The following is a 16855-nucleotide window of genomic DNA, read 5'->3' on the forward strand; positions in this document are numbered from 1 at the left end:
CATGTTGGACATTTTCCACCTCATCATTTACATCCGGTGCCAGTGTCACTGGTGGAGGCAGAGTCATGCAAGGTAGAAAGTGTTGATGAAGGGGGGGATGGGGAGTCAGGGCTGCGTTGCAAATCCAACTTTCATCAGACTGGAGTTTGCATCTTGTCACAGACCATAAACACTACTACATGAAAACAGTATGCTGCACAAAGTCCAATGCCACAAAAAAAATGTAGATGTGGAGTTAGAGAGGCATGAGCTCATCACACCTTTGTGTCCCTATAGTTTTAGGAGTAGGTTTGTTACCTTTAATTGTCGGTGCAAACGGCGGAGCAGAGCTGCGAACTGCTCAGAGCTACGCTACGGAGGCTAATGGATTTTCTATTATTACAGTATCTCATAGCGTGGTGAATGTGCAGGTCACAACTTGTCCACAAGAGCGTTTTGGAGTTGTTGGATTGTGTATTTAAAGAGTTTGATGAAGGAAACAAAGAAATCCCATTAGCCTCCGTAGCGTAGCTCACGGCTCTGCTCCGCCATTCTAAAATAGCTTGCACCAACAATTAAAGGTAATGAACCTACTCCTAAAACTATTGGGATTATGGCAATGGGCCAATTTGCCCACCAGTTCAACTATCACTTTAAAGGATCCAGGTCACATAAAACGCCATTAGCATATAACAGCCAAAGCTCCAAAAGATTCATCTAGGGTAAAGATGCATTATGGGTTATGTGGATGCCAGGTTTTGTTAGGGAAGAAAAATGAAAAGAAGAGATGACAATAAAACAGAATATTATATGTCTTCATTGATTTTGATCTTCTTCTTTTTTTAAACTGTGCATCATAGTTTTTAGGTTAGGTTTTTTGACATGGGATTGTATGAGCTACTCAGGTTCTCATGCACGATCGGTACATGAGCAGACTTTGTGTGCTTCCAGTTAGGAGCCTGCAGTCTAGCAGAGCTGTGAGCTACTGTGAAAAAAATGTTTTAGCCTATTTTAAAAACACCTCCTGAAATTTGTTTGCTAAATGTTTGCTTCATAGAACTGGTTTATCTTCCCACTGTGATTTGGCACATTATTCCCACGCACCAAGTGCACCTACGCAGTTTACCGCATGACGGTGCTTTTTGGATGCACTCAGCTCACCTTTTCGGCTGCAGGTGAGAAACTGCTGTTGTACTGATGCTTTGATGTTCTCACTCCTTCACACAGACTATCTCTTTAATTGGTGGCGAAATCTTTGAACTGTTTCATGGCTGCCTCAGACAGACATCAGAGAGAGCAAAGAACTAATCAAATGTTTCCATTGTCACTGTATTCTAGGTTAGTGAAAAGTGACTGTGGTGTAAGGGGCTTTGAAAGGTTGACTAGAGACCAGAAGAAGGCTATGAGCACTAGATGGAATGAAGCCATTATTTCCCTAAACATCTCACCCACTGAGATGTGTTCATACTTCTCTTCCAACGCGTGTTTTTCCCCTCAGTCTGAAATAGCTCGGTCAGAGGGATTTGTAAGAAGTCTAAAGAGATGAAACTACTCGATATTTCACAAGAAAGCAGCAACAACCAGGGAAAGGTCAGAAAATGTAAACATCAATATGCTTTTCTTATTCAATCATCTTGCGACCCGGCAAATGTGTCTCAGGGTCACGCTGATGTGCAGGAAATGTCCCATTAATTCTATCACTCAGTACGTTTACATGCAGAGCTTAATCGAGCTATGGTCAAAATTCGATTTTGGCGTCAAGTCGGACTTCTGTCCTTGTCTCAATATACATGCAACTGAGAAAACCGAATAACTGACGGGGTCCGCCCCCTCATGCAGCGTCACCCGTTGCTTCAGCGGGTTAATACGCCCCCTGTCCTGTTGACTTTTCTGTCACCTCCTAAAAAACTGAATATAAACAATTTAGTAAGCTTAATAATAAATTCTCAACTGCAGTTCCCGACCAGACGCGCCAGTCTGGGCTGGATGCGCGCTGAGAATAGGGTACGGGCTTCCTTTTTTCCCCTCTCGCTCTCTCTCTCTCTTTTTTTTTTTTTTAATAAAACACTCTTGATGGTCGCGCAGTGTGAAATGCATTGAATCGGCGCTGATGTTGGGTTTTTTTCTTTACTTTGCCGGGTTCGGGCGGCTTCTCTGCTCCACTTGGTGCCGTCTCTGCGGTTGTGGAGCATGCGCACATGCATTGTCCAGTTATACTCTGATTAAGGTGTTTACATGACGGAGAAAATCGAATTCCAATCGCATTATCTGGATGTCTTAATCGGAGTTCTCAACTCCGATTTCAGTCGGACTAAGGTGTTTACATGCACTTCAGTTGTCCAGTTATAGTCGGATTAAGGCAATAATTCGGTTTTTTCAAGTGTCATGTAAACGTACTGACTGTCTATTGCAAATAAACCAGAGTTTGTAAGTTAATCCAACAATGATATGCAAATAATTCAGATAAAAGAGCCCTTTTTAATCACCATTAGTCTCTACCAAGGCAGCCAGTGCTCTCCCACTAACAGTTTCAGTCAGTTTGTGCATCTTGGATATAAATAAAATTTTATTTCCTCTGTCAACAGGATTGCACTTGGCTGTACTTCCGCACATCTTATTGACTGTAAATTCATTTCGACGTGCTTCCTGCATTCTTTCTTGACATTTTATTTTTATTTGGCAGCTTTTATTTTCCTTTTTCAAGTTGCTGTGTAAATAACTCATTTTTGCCTCTGATCTATGATCTGATGAGCGCTACCTTCAGCTTTCCCCAGGGACCAAGAGGAAACACCGCTAACACCTTCTTGAAGCTGCTGATTTCCTCCGCTTTTGAGCTGCATTTCTCCATGTTTGATAATCATTTGTTCCTCTGTCTTGATCCAGAGCAGATGGTTAAATAGCGATCAGCCCTGATCTTCCTTCCCTTGATTACCAGGCCCCACTGCAGTAATGACTCAACAAGGAATCTGTCTTTGTCTTTCTTTCCTTCTACACTTATACCCTTAATAAGGCTTTTGTAGCGTTGCCTTGGCAATGTATTGAAAAGACTATTGTGTGTGATATTTGTGCCTTTCTTCTATTTAAGTTCTATCTAGTTTCACTTTTAAATGCACAGTATTTAATTTCTTCCTCTTGACGTATTTCAGTCAAAAATAATAACAGAATAGTATTGTGTCAGTGGTTCAGGAAATCAAACAGACCTAATTAGTACTATTAAAAACACTGAATAAATCACTTTCACATTTAGAGTCAGTGTTTCACTGATGCACTTCAGGGAGCAGCTGAAGACGGAGCGTACTGTTTCTTTATCAACCAGGAGGTTTTCACTAGAAGCCAAATTATTTCCAGAGGTGAGTTGAAACATTTTCACTTTCAAAAATCAGAGATTCAGCTGTGCTGTTCAGTGGACACATTGGACAGTATGTCCCCAGCAGCTGGGAGCTGAGCCGTCTAATATTTTCTCAGCCTGTTTCACTGATATCTTCAGATACAGATGTCTGTTGACTTAAAGGAGACATATTATGCCCCCTTTCCACAAATTAAAATAGTTCCCTAGCATCTTAAAGACGTGCCTGTGACATGCTTTGGTCAAAATCCCCCAAGGATCAAACATCACAGCTCTTTTCATCCTCTCAAAACAGCCCTGTTCAGAACGGCTGGTTTCAGTGCCTGTCCCTTTAAATGCAAATGAACCACTGTTTGCCCCGTCCCTTCTACTAGTACCAGGTAGGGGTGGGGTTATGCAAAATAACCTAGTTACATCACTGGAAGACAACTGAGGGAACAGCTCGTAGGCAAGACAAACACCAAAATATTTGTCAAAGAGCCTTCAAAAAGTGATATTTCCATAATATGTCCCCTTTAAATCCTTCGCCTGGTTAAACCATCCCATCAAAACAGACGATGACAGAAGAAGATGTAAGTCGCTAAAAGTGAGGCTACCATAATCCCAATATTTGGAATAATATGTTACACAGCTCAGCAAAATACAGAATATAGATCGAGTCATTTTTGCAAATGTTTATGTGGAAAAGTTACATAGTAGAAGTTTAAAGAAATAGTAGAATCCTGAGTATATTAAACACAGTTATCTTCAGAAGTACCTGGATATTTGAAATAATTTTTGTCTGATGATTGTTGACGGTAATTTTCACTTACCTGTCTGAACTGAATAAGTAACTAATGCAAGTAAATTACAGGGCATCATTTGACATTTAAACCTTTAGTGGTATGTAGCAGTGGTAATTGGGGCCGAGTGAATGCTTCTTTTCATGGTTTGTTTTGACTTGCAACTCCCCCATCGTACAATTACTGCCTCTTTCAAGAGCAGACAGCCAGTCTTAAACTAAATGTTAAACACAGCTCAGGTGCTGCTTATTGGCCATTCATTTTGAGAGTACTGTCTATATGAGGTGTCAAAATAATCGCTGCAATTTATTTTCCCTCTGCTCTACATCAAATGTGTGTTTAATGTATTAGAGAACATTTTTCTCTCAGTTTAAGTAAAAATCACACCAATCAAGCCGTCAGTCTTATTCATTTAACAGCTTTTCCTTCTGGGTATTTCACTTATGTTCTTTTTTTTAATGGTCTAATAATGCAGTCGTGTACTCAGACAGTTAGGTCAATTAAACGTTTTAATTGTCTGTCACTGTGATAAGATAAATATATGTGGATACAGTGTCACAGCTAATGGCAATGTCCTGATTTAAAGCCCCTGATAATTCGCTATTTTTATTTTTTCCTCTTTCTGAAATAAATAAGTACATAAACAAATAAATAGAATAGAACAGATCAGAATTGAAAAAATACTTTATTTATCCCCCTGGAGGGAAATTCAAGTTGTCTAGCAGCTTACAAGAACACATGACAAATAGATGCACGCACATACAGCAATAAATAACCTCAAATGATTAAAAAAAATACAATGAAAGTATATAAGTATAAGTATATGGCCTAACAAATGGCGTTGTGCAAAACAACAACAATGAAATAAACAACAACAGTAGTAGTAGTGATAATGATGATGATGATGATAAAAATAATAATAATAAATGATAATGAAGGATGAATGAAAAATACCTGAATGAGAAACGTCAAAAATAAATAAAATAAAAAAATCCTAGTCCTAATTAAAATGTTGCTGAATGCTAGCCTATATAATGCACAGATATGCAGCATCAGCTTTTCTCCAGTGAGTCCCACTGTGGCAGTAAACAGTGTGTTCATGTTGAACGCAGGCCTCACCAGAGACTACTTCAACCCTCTGACCTTTACAACCTGTTTACATTGTATATTAACACACACACTGTATCCAGACATATGATCTGAAAAGATAAAAGCACATTATAGCCTGGTGTAACATCTTATCTACAGAGTAAACATGACATCAGCAGTGCAGCTCCCCCAGTCCTCTATCAGTGTCTGCGTAGCACTAATGCACAGACACAGCCCAATAAACTATTATTGAAACGATGCATGAACTGCTGCATCCCAAGTTCAAATCAGCCACCCTTGTTGTATGTCATCATCTATTCTGTCATATGAGTTTTGTTAATTCACTGTTTTACTTACCCTGAGTGCCTCTTGGTTGTTTTCCATCCCTCGTGACGTTCTGCCCCACCCTAATGTGTTTCACCTTCATCCAGCCACGCCTGCATCTCTCCCTCAGTCCTGGTCAGGTCCCTCTGCTTGGCTGAGTTTCCCTCATGTCTTTGAGCACGTTGTGGATTTTCTGATTTCTGCTTCACCAGCCCATAGTCACTTTTCGTTATCGGGTCAGCAATCTTTTGGTTGACAGCTCATCTAACTCCTTCCATGTTATAGCCCAACAAAATGATTCCATCTCCTGCAAAGAAAAGCTGAATGTGTTGTGTTTGTAAGCAGGACTGCCCGCCCCCCACCAATTTGCATAGGCAAATTCAGAATATAATACAAGTGGAAGAGAGACCTTCTATTAGATGCCAATGTCCAGATAAAGCATCCAGGAATGTGCTGCCTTTATATTTCAGAGAAATGTGGCATTCAGTGTTTTTAAAAGAAAGCTAAAAACCTCTCTCTTCCCTTCAGCCTCTAACTTGCTCTGAGAGGTTCCACTTTGCACCAACACTCCTTTTAAATGCTGTTATGGTTATTGATGTCAGTAGGTGATACATTTGGATGAGAAAGAAAGAAAGAAGACCCCCCCACACCCCTATGACCATCACCACTGAAGAGGGTGGTTGCCCTCCTGATGCCGATAAAACCCTCAGTGAGATTGCAGCTGTAGGGAAATAGTTCTAACAGTCTTGATGTGTATCATTTTTGTTGAGCAGCATTTCTTGTTTGATAGCTTCTATAGAACTTTTTTTTTTATATTCATTTATTGCCACCACACAATCTCCTGTTGATTGATTTTAACATTTTACAGGCACAACAGCATTGCCTCATTAAATGTGAGTTAGCTTCTTCATTAAGAAGATGTTCACAAATTGTTAAAAGTTGTACATGAAATGGACCCAGTGAGAATTTAAATTGGACATATTATATCACTTTTTAAAGGCTCTTTAACATATATTTGGGTGTTTGTCTTGCCTTCTGGCCCCCAAAATGTGAGAACAAAGTAAATCTGTAATTTTCAGGCCCCCGAGGTTGAAATCCATGTGGTTTTACAGGCTGTTCCCTCAGTTGTCATCCAATGATGTTATTAGTTTTTGAATTTGCATAATACCACCCCTACATGTGAGTACTGGTACCAGTAGAAGGGGCGGGGCAAGCAGTGGCTCATTTGCATTTAAAGGAACAGGCACTGAAACCAGCCGTTCTGAACAGGACTGTTTTGAGAGGATGAAAAGAGCTGTGATGTTTGATCCTTGGGGTTTTTTGACCAAAGCATGTCACAGACATGTCTTTAAGACACCTGAGGACTATTTTAATTCATTGAAAAGGGGCATGACATGTCTCCTTTAAAATTGCTCGTGTTTCACACATATATCCCATATCCCATCATACCCTGAAAGGCAAGAATGGCTTTGTTTTTCCTTCAGTAGTACTCTCAGGTATGTGTGTGTGTGTGTGTGTGTGGGGGGGGGGGGGGGGGGGGGGGGGAGGTATTGTAGTACCTCAAAGAGTCGCCTGCATGACTTTTTCCCCTGTGTGATGTTTAATGGTAAATCATATTGCACACAATCTGCAGATGTGCCCCGACTATAATTGCAGCGCCCAAATAATTTAGCATTTGCACTTGCTGTGAGTTTCATCATCTGCCGAGGCTCCGTTCCATAGGTCCCCTCTGAATAAATGACAACAAAGCAATGGGCAATTATAATAGAAAAATTGGTTTATAAGATAACATCAAGTTGACGGTGAAGGTGGGGGGAGGAAACTCGCTCTCTTTTCTCTCAGGCAAAAGCAGTGCGAGTGTGAGTCGGGGGAAAAAAAAACATTTTGAGAGTGCCTGAGAGGTCATCACTTTCTTTACCAAGACAAGGTTCACGGCAATGCTATTACACAAGTTCTTGTTTATCATCAGCCCGAGCATTCCTCTGCAGAAAAAAGCTGTGTAATTTAGACTGTGAGAAAACACCCAAGTCTTCTTTGCTCTGCTCCTCATCGGCACCGATCTCAAACACTTGTTCCGTCGTCCCTCTGTCGGATGATCTCCTTGTTGACCTTGCAGGAGGTTCACTGGGAACGGAAAAATCACATAAATACAAAGTGACTGCTCAGAGCAAGGTCGGAGCAATGAATTCAGGCTGCGTTTTATCAGTCTATAAGTCTACTACTTTGCATAGCAATGGCGCTGTGTAAAAAGGCATAGCCGTTCTCATGACGATTACACGGAATAAATTAAACATGCAATTATTTGTAATTCATTGCAAGAGATATGTCTCGGGTAAGTTACACAGAGAGCACAGGTGTCACAGGAAGCAGAGTGTTGAAGTGATGGTCTGACATATTGAAAGGTGATCTAAAGAAATAAAGACACTTGAATCGATTTTCATGAGAGCAAATTGCACTTCGTTGACAGTACGGCATAGCTAATTGAATGCTTAATTCCAGTCACTCATTATTTTCTTTGAAGTTGATATTTCTGAAACAATATTGATCATTTCTAATGTAACTCACAGAGAGGAAATGAAACTGAATCAGCTTTTAGTTGTTTTGTTATTCCAGGCTGTTTAACCTTCTTTACCAGTATCCTCATTTTATCTGAGCACAAGGTGTTAGACTTCAGTGAGTGGTGATGTCACATTTAAAACAGCACAGCAATTAATTAGAATTTTAACTGAGTGCCTTTGTACGTGTGTTTACTTCCCGCTTATATAATCTTGGCATCACTGAGAATGAGGGCCAGCCCTGAAAATGAAGGTTGCCGATGATCAAATGAGCTGTCCAGACACAGTCGGTAAGGGCGCACGTAACACAGTGGTGTGTCCAACAGTTTTAATTGATAGGCAAACACAGTCGTGACTACTAAGTGAAAAACATCAAATATTCACATAGTGAACGAAAAAATATTTTACCACCTTCGACTCCAGACCGTGGCGTGCCTCATTATACTTTAGCAGAGCAGCTCACGGAGTTGCCCTCTGGGATAAATAAAGTTGCACTGAATTGAATTGAATGGAACTGAATTGAATCACTTTAAAGTGTACAATATAACACAGCTAAGTAAGTTCATCGAACCTCAAGCCTTTTATTGGGAAAAAAAAAACGACTCTTGGAGTTTTCCCACTCATTCTGAGGTCTCGACTCCTTTTTTTAAAGCGCACCTTCACAGAGGCTGAAAAGCTTTTTATTGACCTCTAGTGGTTTGACTTATCACCTCATTGCAGGGATGAAAGGTAGCCAGTAGAACGCACACAGTGATATAATTCTCAAAGAGTTATCTGAAAATATTTATTCATGTCACGGTTTGTGTTTTGTGTTTCCAGTTCATGTCTTGTTTTATTTTGAAATTCCCTGTGACTTCCTGTTCCCTCTCTCCTGTGAGTGAATGAATGAATGAATGAATGAATGAATGAATGAATTGATATTTATTTTCGTGTCATGCCATCCCGTATGGGATTACAAGACACATTTACTGACAAATCAAAAACTAGACAGTCCTTCCTGTTGGTATTACCTGCATCACAAGTGCGACACATAAATCAACAACTTCAGATTACTTTCAGTACTCATCTGTATATCGCTCTTCGTCTCATTGCCCAGCCCTTTTAAAGAAATAAAAAAAATGAAAATATTTTCAACTGAAAAAGATGTTTTAGCTTCTCAGCATCGTCCAACCACACAAATATCGTTATTTGGATCTACCTTACTAAACAGTTTTTTGTCTTATGAAGTCATAGAAAGGACAGTATAACACAAAATTAATTTCATTCTCTACCTCTTGATGGCACACAAAGTACAAATTCTATCGTCTTTCCTGTGATTACCTCACGCGTCTCACCTGTGTGTGACTGCTCCGCCTGTTTCTCCCTGGTGTAGTTTCCCTCAGTGTTTTCCCACAGCGCTCTGTCGGTTCATTCATGTCAGTACCTCCATGTTAGTTCTCTGTTTTACTTGTCTCTTTGTTTCCTAAAGTTAGCTCCTTATGTTCATGCTGGGTTACTGTCTGTTCTGGGCCCTACTGAAAAAACAACCCACCTGTTTGTGTGATAAGAAAAAAAGGTCAATGAAAAAACAAATTCATTCACACAGCAAGCTACTCTCTTCTCAACCCTTCTCTTTCTCTCTTTTCCTTCTTTCCCAGGGAGGAGCTGATGATCAGTTCGTCCTTTGACTCTCTGGAGGTTCTGCTGGACTCCTTCGGACCCGTCAGAGACTGCACCAAAGACAACGGAGGCTGCAGCCGCAACTTCCGCTGCATAGCCGACCGAAAGCTGGACTCCACCGGTTGTGTGGTGAGTCACATTTATTTCCTTTTTTTTTTCCTTTCCTGGAAGCTTCCATACGTTAGCTACAGTAGCAGAACACGACCTTCCCCCCAGGTGTCTGTATAAATCAAATTCAAAGTATTTTATAGTATACTACACCGTCTCTACTTGTCCATTCATGATTAATACAGTATGAGAGCATGGGAATGAATGTGTTTACCTCCAACACTCTACTCATCCAAGCCTTAGGGGATTTTTGATCTAACGCCCAGATATATGGTCTCAACTCTCCACACTACTGGTTCATATTGTAATGCTTATGTGTGAAAGTCCTGCAGTGGTCAGTCTGTCCGTCTGCCCTGTATAAATATTCATGACGTATTCATATCTGCTGGCTAAGATGACCCATATCAAGGACGAGCAGAAGAACCCCACTCTGTGTAAATGTGTCTGAGCTTGAGGTTTGACTGCTCCTCTCGTCTCACATGTCTCTCAGGCCGACAACACATTCATTACCTCCAGGTGGTGCTTAGCAACCAGGCAATGTAGCAGCCAGGTTTGTTTTTCCTCTCCATCTGCTGGGAACTCCAGTGATGCTGCTCTTGTTATTTGCAGAATCTTAGTGCCGTCTGCTTGTGTTTTGCTTCTCCTAACCCACACACATACACACGCACACTTTTATCGATAAACTGTCAGGAAGTAACCCCCCCCACACACACACACACACACACGCACACACACCTAACAATTTAATTTCTTCTCAAGAACTTTGATGCACTGCAGTACAGCCATTCAGGTGGGGTGGAACCAGGCTATTTATGCACTTCCATGTGCCTCATCTTATCTCTGCTAATGTATCTGGAGGAGAGGCAAACGGCTCGTAGAGATGTTTTTTAATAGGAAAGTGTTTCAGATTAGAGTGTATGCATGTGTTTCCAGGGCAATTATGTTTGTAGATAGTACGGTAAACATTAGCACACGAGGATTAGATATTATTCTGGCCGGTTGACAAGCATGTAAAAACTGGAATGCACTTATTGATCACCGTCTAGCTCTTTCATCATCTGACTTTCATCACTAAGTCTGAGACTTGAGGCTAGAAATGAGCATGCTGGAAGTGCACTCTCCAGGAGTAGACGCTGGATTTCAGATTCATATACGTTTGGAATCTGAAATGTATAAATCTGAAATCTATGGCATGTACAGCATCCTCTGTATTCTGTTTATATCACTGTTGCAACCAAATGTAATATAAATTAAGGACATCCTGTTTCCATTCCTGCTGTGCTCCTCTCAGATACATGTATATTTTTTTCTCACCAGTGCTGTCTCTAACCTCAGAATGGTGCAATTGCAATCTGGGAACTTGAAGGTGAAAAAAGTACAAGAAAAAAGAAAGACAAAGTGCGTATCGAAGAGAGCGTATTGTTTTACTGCCAGTGTGTTCACTCACCACTGGACTTAGTTGTGTGAGTGTTTGGAGAGTCTAAAACCATGCTAACAGCTCTGTCAGGCCCTGCAGCACCATGAGCTATAGCACCTTTAATGTTCACTAGATTCAAAATCTCAGTTAAAGGTGTTAGCATACTAACAATTAGCAGCAACCACAGAGTAGAGTAGCCAATCCTGTGCAGACAGTCGGCTCAGGTGTGAACGCACCTGGGGCACATTCAGATTCAGATTAACGACTAATGTAATAATAATATTTCATAATAATGCAAGTAGACTCTTTCAAATGCAATTAACTTTTTTCATTCAAACAAACTTATTTGATGACTGCCACAGTAGATTTCATCAATGAGACCAGCATTTATCTCCTAAAAAGTATTTAACTAGCCGGCGGCAAACTTCTAAAACCTGCAGATAAGTTACTCGGCTCGTTTTCTCTCCCGGGATAATGATGGAGGTTGCCCGCCCCATGAGCTCAGCAGACTGGCTACTGCCTCTGGGACGAGCCGCTGCTACCACATTAGCTCTGCACAAAAACGTCGGAGGAAATCTCCTAACAAGCGGTATCTGGATAAACTGACCACAGACTGGGGATCTAAACTGTGACTTTCTCACATGAAAAAATATTAAAACTTTAAAAAGTGACGTGTTAACAGCGTGGCAGCGAGAATTAAAAGCATTTAGCTGCTTAGCTTTACCGCTAGCGCTGCCGGTTGCCGCAAAATGCATTCTGGGAAACAAAGATCCTGGATGACTGACAAGAGGGTTCACTCCGTTCATTCTGCTATGGAACAAACGGGCCAGGTGCTGAGACCGATGCACAGAGTGAAGCCTGTTTGGAGGCCAGAGACGAGGAAAACAAATATGTGTGCACATGGCAATATATCAAGGCTGGAAAAATTATCGAGTCCATTTTCATTCATCATGCGATTAATTGATCGTCCCAGGCCTATTCCTAATCAAATTAAAGTAGCCTAATATAAAATAGTAATATTTCAATGTCAGTGCAGAGGTGGTCTTTGTCTCTGAACTGATGCCATGGACGAAATTTTGATTTTAGAAGTGGGGGGGACATATTTTAATAAAACCCAAACTCTTTCAGTTTCTTACAGTTTTCACCGATTTGCGCCGGCATTATTGGGCTTATGCGCTCTCTCTCCCCCTCTCTCTCTCTCTCTCTGTGTGTGTGTGTGTGTGTGTGATTGTGTGTGTGTGTGTGTGTGCGTGCGTGCGTGCGTGCGTGCGTGTTAATGTGTATCTCTGTGTGTACACGTGCGCAGGCTGCGCAGATGCACACTCACGTCCACACTTCACGCACGCACGGTGCAGAAATTATTTTCCAGACTGGACAGACTAGTTGTAGAAGAGGTGTAGCCTACATTCAGGGGGGAAATATCAATATGATATCAAAAGAAAACGAAATTTGTTTTATAAAGCCAGTATTTAGGAGCAAACTAGTGTAAAAACAGAGTCGCTGTGCTCTTCATGTAAAGCGCCGACGTGAGCGCACGCGGGGGGGGGGGGGGGGGGGGGGGGCAATCCTGCGTCGGTATGATGGGCAGCTCCACCTGACATATCAAACAAAGATCACTAAGGACTATGGATGTTGCCGTAAAAGAGAGAGAGAGAAAAAAAAGGTTGTTTATACGGTGGAAACCTGGCTTTACAGGCGGGGGCGGGGTTCCTACGGTATGCCCCCCCCCCCCCCCCCCCCCCCCCCCCCGCCGCCCCCTGCCTCGCGGAGGCTGCGGGGTGCAGCCTACTTCATGGCCCAGAGTAGCTGTTAAAAGACTACGACAAATGTAACACCTATACAGCTCTAATTAACGCTTTATTACAGTTCGTCCAATGAACGACTCATGGCGGTTATAGGTATATAGTGTGCAATGGCGGTGCTAGTGTTAATACAGTGTAACATTGTTTGTGGACGGTAAAAACAGCGGGGGACAAAAACGGCGTTTTGAAAAAGTGGGGGGGACATGTCCCCTGCGTCCCCCCCTAAAATTACGTCCGTGACTGATGCACAAAGGCTTTGTTCACACTGCCAATCCAAATCAGATTTTTGATTTTTTTCATATCCAGATTGTATCTAGTTTGATTTTTTTTGACAGTCTGAACAGCCAAAAACCACATGAGATCCCATTTTTCCAAAACAGATTCAAGCCGCATACAGGGGTGGTCTCAAATGCGATTCTGTTTGGCTTTTTAGTGATCCGATTCAATCCAAATGGTGTTGTTGTTAAATAAAAGGAATAGGAAGCATCTTTTGTGTCACTCGCAGCGCAACACAAGATGGACAACGTAATTCTGGAGAGGCGGAAGTTATCGCTGGTCTGCCGTTCCACCATCAATAACGACTTGGGACATGAACACGCAACAGTTCCCCGTCATCTGTTTTGTTTGTTTGTTTGTTTGTGGGCGTAGCTTGTTAACGTAGAAACCAATGTGGATGAGACACGCAATATGGACACATGCAGATCTGGACTGTCAGTCAGTGAGATCGGATCCTGATCAGATTTGTCAAAAAATCGGATATATGCTGCAATTTGAACAAGACCAGCTGACAGCTTATGGTTGGCAGACACATGTTGATGCAGGTCTGAACAGAGCTGGGAAGGCTGATGGGTAGTTGTTTTGTGCATGTGGTCCTCAGTATGTAACCACAAAACTTTGCATTGATAATATGTTGATGGAATTTACAATCATCCTCTGAGGACCAAGAATATCTTTTACCCAATGATGTCCAGTTCATCTCCATGGTTTCTCTTCTTTACAGATTTCAAGACTAAAATGTTGGCCAGTGTGTGATTCAGCTGGTTTCAGTAAAAGCTGGAACAAATATACCATAGTGATCAGCTGTTAGCACTTAGCTAAGGCAATTAAGCGTCTGAGAGTTTGAAGGCCAAACAATTAGTCATAAATGTAAAACTGCTGCCTGAAGGTGTCCCCCAGTCCCCCAGTCACTTGTCCTTGTCACAGGATGGTGTTGGTCCAGTTATGAGACTTTGAGGACAAATGTCTCCCTTGTTCATAAAACTTGAGAACACGTCTACTACCTGGAAAACTACCTCAAACAGCTTCACACTGAAAGGAGTTCGCTGAGTTGCAACAACATTGCACCTGAATATCAGAGACCAGAATATCCATCCAATTTCCATCTTATACAGAGAGATGACAGAGTGGAGATTTCCAGCCAAGGCTTTGAAGTCTCACAGGCATTTGATTATGTTTCGCTTAGTTGAGACATTCTTTTTTTTAATTTATTTTTTTAAACCCCTGAACTGCTCTCCCCCGTGTCGGAAAGTTTAAAAAAAAAGTCGATATTTTGTTGGGATATTATTCCCGTAAATATAATTACTGGATGATTTTAAATAACAGCTTGTATTCTACAGAAGGCTGATTCTTTATGTTGCACTGTGTTGCAAATCTTTGCCAATAGCATCATGGAGAAAAAAAAAGAAAAAAGAAATCAAATTTCTTCCCACTGAAATTAGTCTGACATGGATCCAAAGAGAAACAGTGAAAAAGATTTTCTTGCCAGCACTCAGAGGTGCCATGAGACTCTCCTTTTTGTATCCATATTAATTATTTATTGCCCTGTTATATTTCCATCCCTGTGGGCATGTTGATGATACAGTGATATTTTATTTTATTTTTAGGAACCTTTTGCAAAAAAAAGAAAAAAAGAACAAAGTCTGTTTCTTCTCTTACTGACAGTCCTTAGTGTGATATTTTTTTTGTCTGTTTGTTTTCTCATAATATCTGAATGCTGACTGAGCTTCATTATAACCAAAACAGAAGTACATTCCATAATTTTATTTTATACTGAGTTTTGTTTGCTTGTAAATGTCAGATCTGAGGAATTCAGCAATTAAGGATATTAGCTTTCATTTCTATTCAAACCACTGTTCAAATATGAGATGAGATGTATTTAATTCTGAATCGTTTGTCAATATGCATCTTAAATCAGTCTATGCATACAGTGGAAATCTCTTTAACAATGATCACATTTAATGGAATCACATTTAAGCCCTATAGCCAGTTTTTCAACCTAATGTTGCCGTAGAAAATCAAATTTTCAATCAAAACTATTTGTAATGTAATCTGTTTGATGCTCTTTTAGAAATTGGCATCCAGTTTGTCTGTGTAATGTGTGCACAGTTCATGCCAAATCTCTGCTTTGTTTCATGCATGTTATTTATCAGACCAGTGTACAAATGTGTAAATGATCCCAAGTGCCATTGTCAGTCAGTAGTGAAATGTGACCCCATCAAGGTGTGGGTTTGCATTCAGTGGTAATCTGGGGTCAGAGAGTCACACTGTCATTCATTATCATCATGATTACATGGACATTCCCAAATCATTGGTCCCTTTTACTTCAGCATGGTCAACAGACTGCCTACTGCCTACTAAAGGAGTAATGCACTAGCTGGATGGCAAGTGGCTACTGACTTTACATTTGACTAATGATTTAATAAGCCTGCTCAAGCTGATTATGAGAGTAGCAACACAAATTTCCAATTCAATTTAACTGATTTTATGGAACACACAATAATGCAAAGACTGCCTTTCCCGACATTAGCAGCCGTGTGGTTAAATGGAAGTTGGATACCGTATTAACAGGGAAAATGACGCATTTTCTTTACTGTACATCATCATATTTAGCAGGGATGGTCCTTTAATATATTGATATGTACCCCTGAGGTCTATATACATAAACATACAAATCAATCTGCTATATCTGTGTAGTGGCAAGTGAATAATCTAACATTACACACAAAATATGCATCTTTTAAAGGAGACATATTATGTTCTCTTTCCACAAATTAAAATAGTTCCCAGGTGTCTTAAAGACAAGTCTGTGACATGCTTTGGTCAAAATACCCCAAGGATCAAACATCACAGCTCTTTCCATCCTCTCAAAACAGCCCTGTTCAGAACGGCTGGTTTCAGTGCCTTTTCACCACTTCTACCAGTCCCAGGTGGGGGTGGTATTATGCAAATTTGAATCGTAGTTACATCACTGGAAGACAACTGAGGGAATAGCTTGTAAAAAAAAACAACTTTTTTGTCAAATCTCGCATTTTGGGGACCGGAAGGCAAGACAAACACCCAAAGAGCCTTCCATAATTCCATAATGATATTTCCATAATATGTCCCCTTTAATTACTGTCAGTCACATCAGTCATCAGTCACATGGTGATGAAACTGGCCACTGTGCTTTCCATAAAATGCTGTATTTTTAATGCAGCCGTCTTAAAATCATACTTAGTTACCTTGATATGGTTTTTCCTGATATGATCTATTCACATCTTTACTACAGAGAGGCACGTCCTTTCTTCTTTCCTTATCTTGGATTTCAATTCATTTCCAGTATTATTATTTTTTTATGATAATATTACCAGATCCTTTTTTTTTTCTGAAGTACCTTTGTTGGCCCTGAGTGCTATCTGCAGGTCGTTAATCTCCAGTAATACGTACAGTAGAGCGGGCCGTGTGAAGCCTGTGAGGTGAAACCCGGAGGAAAATAGTCTGTAAAACACTCGTTGCTGCAGGGCAATAACTGAAGG

At 40.8% G+C, this 16855-nt stretch overlaps 1 protein-coding gene across 1 annotated transcript in view; it reads left to right on the forward strand.

Annotated features, from left to right (window-relative positions):
- The window catches only part of astn1 (astrotactin 1), a gene marked incomplete at both ends in the record, with an annotated part of 556709 nt that overhangs the window by 212384 nt on the left and 327470 nt on the right, over positions 1-16855 (forward strand). Inside the window, one exon of the mRNA XM_083991516.1 lies at positions 9713-9863. Coding sequence (XP_083847642.1) covers positions 9713-9863 — 151 coding nt within the window. The remainder of the gene's footprint in view (positions 1-9712; positions 9864-16855) is intronic.

Source organism: Trachurus trachurus, assembly GCF_905171665.1.
Source record: "Trachurus trachurus genome assembly, chromosome: 17".
Taxonomy (NCBI): Eukaryota; Metazoa; Chordata; class Actinopteri; order Carangiformes; family Carangidae; genus Trachurus; species Trachurus trachurus.